Source organism: Rhagoletis pomonella, unplaced genomic scaffold (genome assembly GCF_013731165.1).
Source record: "Rhagoletis pomonella isolate Grant_MI unplaced genomic scaffold, Rhpom_1.0 Rhpom_scaffold_02627, whole genome shotgun sequence".
NCBI lineage: Eukaryota > Metazoa > Arthropoda > Insecta > Diptera > Tephritidae > Rhagoletis > Rhagoletis pomonella.
The window spans coordinates 19,965-28,230 of NW_023461180.1; the positions used below are offsets into that span (position 1 = coordinate 19,965).

Below are 8,266 nucleotides of genomic sequence, written 5' to 3' on the forward strand. Positions count from 1 at the left end.
ACAAAGGTTGCGCCGATCTCGGACCGCTATTCCTCTCTTAACGAATTTGACAGAATCGTGGTTTGCATGACGTCACACTTGTGCAACTTCTTTACGTTTTCCTTGCAACATTTTGTCTTCTTCTTCCATTCTTGTTCACGTTTTGGCATTTCTCTCTCGCAATTGCACCAGTGTGACGTCACACAAAAATTATTCTCACAAATCCTCTCTGATCGGCGCAATCTTGTATTCTATCATTCTTGGTAAAGGACCGATATTATGCGAACACTACATTAAGGTACAGGCCCTTATGGCTAGAAACCGTTGGAAAAATGAGCTAGTAAGGTGCGCTCCTGCGAAACCAGCCGATACAGCCACCTGAAAAAATTCCAGTTCCATAAAACATATAAAAAGAAACCACTGTAAGGACCACCCCGTACAGATGTACATATAAACATATATCTGCATAAAATATGGGTCACTTTTCACTTTCTTTTGTTAGTAAATATGTATATTTTTCAATGGCTGTAAAATTTCCTTAATACTTAGTATACAAGCCCCCTTTGTCAGTTTTCACCGCCCCCGCTACTGGCTTTGTCTCAAACCTAAATCAGGTTTTTATAATCGCCACACTCGAATTATTTCCACGTGCTTGCAATCTGCCTTTTCCGTCTGTGCTTCATCGGCATTCTGATGAATGAGTAATTTACACACCCCATCAACAGGTGTTTCAGTTTGCAACAGCATAACTGGAGTGACACTTCATCACAGGTTGCTCACTGAATTTGACCCGAAATGATAAAGGAATCTAAAAATAAAACATAACAGCACGTACTGCCACAAACGACGCCAACCTGAAGGAGGCGCAATATAAAAGTACTCGTAACGCCTTCTGTCCAAATAAAGCACACCAAACGCTCAACAAGGTCAGACAGAACAATTCAGCATTGAAATGAAGGTACTTGAAGCGCATTGATTTAAAATTTAAATTCCATTTACACATATCGGTTACTTATGTAAATTACTCTGTTTTAAAGCTCCCCGTTCAAAACTTCCTGACTTCAAGCGCTCTTCTGGCGTATATCACTCTCGCCAGCGCTCAGCAGACTCTCTATCCTGCTCTTAAAGTAAGACAGGTTCCCCTGCTCACCAATGGTCAGCTGGGTCTGGTGGTGAATAAAGTGGAATTGGCCGCACCTGTGACGGTGACACGGGATGGACAGGGAAGACCAATAGTAAGGCCGCAGGCGTTGAGCGGACAACCGAGAAATTTGCCGCTGCCTCAGACTTTCAGCCAGCAGCCGAATAGGCAACAGCCGAATAGGCAACAGGCAAATGGACAGCGACCGAATAGGCAACAGCCAAGTGGACAGCAGCCGAATGGACTGCAGCCAAATAGGCAACAGCCAAACGGACAGCAACCGAGTTGGCAGCAACTGAACCTGCAGCAACAAAACAGACAGCAACCGAGCTGGCAGCAGCCGAACTTACAGCAGCCGAGCTGGCAGCAGCCAAACTTGCGGCAGTTGGGCTGGCCGCAGCCGAGTTGGCAGCAACTGAATTCGCAGCAGCCAAACTTACAGCAGCTTAGTTGGCAATCAGTGTATGGGCTTAATAGTATCATTTCGAAGTAGATCCGAGAGACAAATGACAACTGACTGAAATGTTGATGAAATAAAATTATAACTGCAAAAAATACTTGTATTTAAATATCTGCGGCTTAAGATATCAAAATCATACTTCCCAAAAACGCACTTGAAAGGGGACGTTTTTGAGGGATTATAATCTTAAACATTTGTATTGAAAATTCGATTCCTAATAAGTAGGGATTACAGTGATATGAAAGCTTTCACTTTGGGTAGAAATAGTTTTTTTAGTAAAATTGTTAATTGTGACATTATTTTCAAAGAGAAGGTGGAAGCGGCCAAAGCTCGCTTCTATCAACTCTTCGAGCGCGATGGAAAATCGTGCTAAGCTATTTCAATAACAGGGTGGGTAAGAAGGGATCTGTGGTCCCACCCTCGTAAAATGTTAGCCTCCACGACGAAACGTTGCATAACGGACTGTGACTTATCAACTTTCCTGAGGCCGGAAACATGCACTAAGTTCCACCATAAGAAGGTCAATCCTCTTTTCGGAATTGAAAATGAGAAACCATTTCGATCAAATTGTGATAGATGAACGGCTTCCAGTTTTTAGACTTACTAACAATACATTGACTCGCATAACAGACCGATACAGTTAACAGTTGAGATTCGTTAACGTCTTTGCGCGGCAACAAATGCGAGCGGAGCAACGCAAGCAAAGCTCGACTTCCAAAAGCTGTAATTACAAGAAACAGCCGTTAACTTCGTTACTAGACTCTCAGAGGTACTCTCACACAGTACCGACGGCGAGAAAGTTGATAGATTTCGGCCAGAAAATCAGCCGAAAAGAGGATGATAAATAAGCATCGATCGAGCGCTGCGCAAACCGTATGGAAGAGCTTCAGGGAATTGAGAAAATAAAATGGACGTATAATTCGAAAGATGAAAAAGGAAGCTAAAATACATACGTGCGAAGAGCATGACATCTTGCTCGATAGAAGTAGTGCACGAAAATTGTATCTGAATGTTTTGTAACTCATGTGTTGAATGAAGGTTTTAATACCGGAGAGAATTATTTTAAGAGTAGCACGGCAACTTGGTGACTGATGTCCAGAATGCACTCAACTTGGCAATCCTATAACCTGCTGAACTGTAATAGGAGTGAAACAAGTGAAGAAGGCATTCATTCCATGACAACGGAGTCGGTGTTTTCCAGTTCTGAAAAACAAATCTGTTGGAGGAAGCGGCCTGCCAGGTGAGCTATTCAAATACAGCGGCAAGAAGTCAATAAAGTGCATGCATCAACTCCTATGCAGAATATATAAGTATATTTGACGACTCGAATGCAAATGTGGTCGGCACAATATATGTACAAGGAAGGTTACGCCGACATATGCGTCAACTACCTCGGAATAAACTTCTCGAGCGTATTATTCACCGTCCACGAACTGATCTGACCTTATCGGTGTGGCTTTAGACTTAGTAAATCTACAATATATCATGCCCGTTCTGATGTATGGTTGGAGGCTTTCAGAGAATCTTTCTGCGGAAGGTTTTTGGACCTTTGCGCGATTACCGAATTGAGCCGAAAAATAAGAAACAGAGGCTTTGCTGGCTACGCCATATTGTACGAACGTATGCAAATGGTTCAGCTTTGTGAGAGTTCGATCTAGTACCCGCTGGTGGTGCAAGTGGAAGGCCTTGTCTACGTTGGAAATACCAAGAGGAAAGACTTGGCCTCATTTGGCGTTTCCAATTGGCGTAATTTGACAATCAAGAATAAGAAGTAGAAGAAAATGAATTCGGATAAGAAATAAGTTCATACTAAAAAAAACGAATGATTCACAGTGGATAGGAATGATTTCGAAACAACTAAACTAAAATTAATAAAATGATTTCTTTTTTCATAATTTTTTTTTTTAATCAGGTTCTTCAACTACAGCAATTCCAGGAAAATCTTATAACAGCTTATTTCTTCAAGAGAGTCGACACAACAGGCGCTGCGTACGCAACTGGAGCGACTGAGGCAATTCGGACAGCTGGAGCCACGGCAGCGACACGAGCAACTGGAGCGCTGTAGACAGCTGGAGCGCTGTAGACAGCTGGAGCTGCGTAGTGAGAATAAGTCGCCACAGCTGGAGCGGCATAGGCAGAGTAGGCGGCATAAGGAGCAGCAGCGTAAGTGGCAACGGTTGGCACTGCGGAGTAAGTCAAAGGAGCTACGAAACCAGGATTAGCCTGGGCAACAGCGAAGAAAAGAGCCAAGCAAATGAGGAACTAAAACGAAAAGGATAAATAAAATTTAACCACTTTGAGTTAGTAAAATATTTCACTCTGGTAAACTGTAAAAACTTTCCAAGTTTATTGTTACTTACTTTCATTTTAATTTATGATTTTTTTGGTTTTTGTAGTTTAATACTTTATGACGAATGTTGGCAAACTGATATCGATGTACTCGGTGAAAATGCTATTTATAGCAAAAACTTTTTTGCACTGCCTTAGATAAAGAATTCGCCCACACTCTGAGCACATTTTTTTTTGATTTCAGCAAATTCTATTGGAAATTAGCTTACAGAAGCAAGTACAACAATTACAACTTTGCAAACCGGTAATGGCCCAATTTATTTGCGTTTATTTCCTGCTTCTGTACTTATGGGTTTTTGCGCATTTCGCATGAAGAACTGTTAAATTGTTAAATGGTTTCACATAAGTACATCAAATGATTTTGCTTATGCAGATAAAAGAAACCAAATTGTCGCTGGCAACATTTTACGCTTAAGTCACCAAAAGCAAGAAGTAACAATTTGTGTTAATTATGCTGCTTGTCCTTATACATGTACATACGTACATATGTACACACATTAGGGTGCATCTACGAAAAAAAAAATCGGTACGGGTTTTCCAGCGGACTTATAAAATTTATTTGATTTGAAGACCTTCGCCAAAATATTTAGAAAACATATTAAGACCAATTTGAAAATACCTCCAAGCACCGAATTTTTGATAAATATAATTAGTTTTGAAAAACTTTTTTTCCAAAAAATTACCTTAGATGATGGCTTAAAAGCCTGCATAAAAATGTTTAAAAGTTTTGTCAACAGAATCGAAAACATAAAGAGATTTTTGAAGGTCACGCAAATAGCAGTTTTTTGCCAAAATATTTTGACTGAAGTCTTTAAGTGCCGTTTCTGAAGTGGGTTTTTGTAATTTATCTACCCTTCAAACACATTTTTCCAGAACAAAATTTGTGTTTAAGGCCAGATAAATTTTAAAACCGGCTCTAAATATAAAAAAGTAATTGTGCCTGGACCACACTGAAGAAGTGAAACTTACGTTACATATCTAGTTTGTCTCATTACCAATATATATATTTATTAATTTATTTATTTACATACATACATATTTATTCACGTACATACATACATCTGCTTTTGCTTAAGATTATATTTTTTGTATTTTTTCTATCTGGATCCCTACCTCTACCCTGTTCGTTCTAATTACATTTGTTATTCTGTTTTCCTTTATCTTTATTTGTATCTTTATACTCTATCGATAACAAAATCGATAGTAACATCCATCAAAATATCGATAACAAACCCGGTATCGATAGCAAAGCCGATAAAAAAATCGATAACAAAATGGATAAAAATATCGACAAGAAAATCGATAAAAAATATCGATAACAAAATCGATAAAAATATCGATAGCGAATTCGACAAAAATATCGATAGCATAATCGATAAGAAAATCAAAAAAAATATCGATAATAAAATCGATAAAAATATCCAATAATAAGTTCCAAGAATCCCGAAAACCTCTAAAATACCGAAATAGTTCTAAGAGTGAGTCTCTGTGTCTCTTTCTACATCCATTTCTCTAAAATTACCTATATTTTAATCTTTCTTCCTCTATCTTCATCTTTACTTTTATCGGTATCCTCATGTTCATATTTTTCTTTATATTTATCTTTGTTTTTAATTTTAAGTTTATCATTTTCTTCTTCTACATATTTTCCTTCACCTTTGCCTTTATATAAGTGAAGTGTTTAAATTTACCTTGATCTTCATTTTTGGTTTTATCTTTACACATCTTTGTTTTTGTCTTTGCCTTTATCCTTTCCTTTATATATGTACGTACTCACTTCTTCTTTCATTCTTGTTTTGATCTTTTTGTTAAATGAATACCATGTGCATACACTCAAGAAGCAATTGATTCCGTCCCAACCATTTCCGTGTCCAACTTCCGTGTGCAATTTCCGTTGCACCATTTCCCTGTGCAATTTCCGTTGAATTTGCCAATTTACTCCCAACCAACTAACCGCCGCTAAAGAAATTTCACTTCAATAAATTTTATTATTCCGGTGGAAAACCCGAAATATTTTTTGGTGAGACACTCTAATATATGTACATATGTATGTATGTATGAACGTGATTCTACACGGTCGCACTTCCGGCAGCAATTAATCAATCGGCAATCAGTGCCACCAGCAATGAGCTTCATAACATTATTAACTAATAACGAGAAGGCAAGTACATTGGTTTTGCACTTTAACGACATTTACATACATACATATATTTGGCAACAATGTACTCGTATTAGCAGCAGAACGAATGTGACAGTTGTCAACAGTATAGTATTATTGGATTTGTTATGGTTCATTAGAAGAAAAACTACATACATATGTATTTAAGAGCTAAATATTAATAAGTTGACTCACCTAATAGTAATAAACAATTACATACAAGCGTACAAATTTATAATAAAATTTGAGCAGCACTTGACTCTATAAGCGTATTTTAGATTTGTAGTAGTTTCATCTTATGATTTTATTTTTGTTATCAAATATATGTAGCTAAATTTACTATAAAATGACGCAGTCAAGCTAAAGCTGACATCAGTTCAACACCAATTGTTAACAAATCAAAAACACAAACCTACTCTAAAAAAAAAATGAAAGTAAGTACAAATTTAATTGAACTAATTTTAGCAGTTAATAAGTTTTGGCTCTTTTCCTTCACAACAGTTCCTCATCTGCTTGGCTCTCCTCTTCGCTGTGGCCCAGGCCAACCCTGGTCTCGTTGCTCCTCTGACCTACTCGGCTGTGCCTGCGGTTGCCACTTATGCTGCTGCTCCCTATGCCGCCTACTCGGCTTACGCCGCTCCAGCTGTGGCCACTTACTCGCACTATGCTGCTCCAGCTGTGTACAGCGTTCCAGTTACTCGTGTAGCTGCCGTGGCTCCAGCTGTCCGAGTTGCCTCAGTCGCTCCAATTGCCTATAGCGCTCCTGTTATTTCGACTCTGTTAAAGAAATAAATATATGTACATAGTTTTGTGAATGATTTGGTTTTGTTACCTACGCTGTATTGTTAAAGGACCTGAAATATATTGTTAAGTAAAAAAATTAAAATCTATTTACCATATTTTCGGCCAAGAAAGCTAAAAATGTTGTACGGTCAATTTAAGGTCAACAATCGCTAAATTGTCGATGTATTGCATGGCTTCCAATTATTTTTCAATATCGGAGGGCCAGTCGCAGGAACTGAAAATTTGGTTTGCAGGGCTCGCTGGAGTTGTGAAACCGCGGTTACCTAAAAAACAAGCAAACGTCACTTCAGGACGTCAACTGAGTTACGTCACAACGTTAGTATTAACATAGACATCGCAGTTAAATCCCAAAACGATTTTGTTGCCTTGCATCAAAACTTCTTCCTTGCAGAGGGCTAAGTTCTCTGCTTATCATTTTTGTTTAACAGTTTTAACCCCTAAGTGCAATTTTTTCGAAATGGGTCAAAAATACCCCTTCTAGTAGTAGCTAGTCGGCTAAAATGTGTTATGAATAGTCTTTGCTAGTTGCTGAATTTTACTATAGGTCTCCTAAGGCAAGTGATATGTTTAAAATCGTTTTGAACATAAAATGGCGTGTTATAAAATTTAATTTTGCATAAAAAATTCGAAACTTTGACCCTCTGTAAAAATTATTGTAATGAGGTCGAGCGCAATTGTTTTGGAATTGCCTACCATGTTTGATCGCTAACGTTAAGGCAGGGTCTGGTTAAGGCCCTAAAATGGTTGTCCTTCTGAGTTGTCGTAATCAATTTTTCCACCTTAGTAAATTGACTGTTCTAATTACACTTTTTTTCAAATTAATTTTGCGATGTTTTTACCAGGGACGTAAACCGGATGGAAAATTTGGTCGATTCAGTTCAGCGGTTCGAACCGTTTTTGCACTTTTGGATTGGTTCGTCAAAGCGGTTTTTAGGACTTTGAACCGTGGATGGAAAAGGTTAAGTGAGGTTGAAATAACTGGCACACCAGCACACTTCGGGACCGTTGTGGCACCAACATGCAAAGTTGATCCATTTCAGCTATCACCTTATCTTTATGCCCTCTAAATCACTCAGGTCTTCAGAGTTCTCAGCACCCATAAGAGTAATTGTTTTACTTATCCATGCTGCTCCTCGTCTCAGTAGCTCCTGCATAAATCATAGAATGGTCCCCGGAGCTGTAAGTTGCTTTGTAAATTTTTGTTGCAGAATTATTCTTTCCAGACTTTCTGTGACGCGTGGAACGCAAAGGACAGCTGAAATCATTTTTTTTTTAAATTAGAAAACGCTGCTTCTTCATCGTCTTTTATTAGCTTAAAAATTTACTTACAATTAAAATTACAAAAACGACAATGTATACTAGTTAGTAATTTAAA

General features: G+C 38.2%; 1 protein-coding gene across 1 annotated transcript; it reads right to left on the minus strand.

Moving 5' to 3' along the window:
* Positions 1–3,518: 3,518 nt before the first annotated feature.
* Positions 3,519–3,946, minus strand: LOC118753567 (cuticle protein 16.5-like). Its single transcript, XM_036488450.1, has 2 exons — positions 3,941–3,946; positions 3,519–3,842 (listed from the first exon to the last, which is right to left on the minus strand). The coding sequence occupies exons 1-2, from the start codon at positions 3,944–3,946 to the stop codon at positions 3,534–3,536; spliced, it is 315 nt and encodes a 104-aa protein (XP_036344343.1). The 3' UTR covers positions 3,519–3,533.
* Between the last annotated feature and the right edge of the window lie 4,320 nt (positions 3,947–8,266).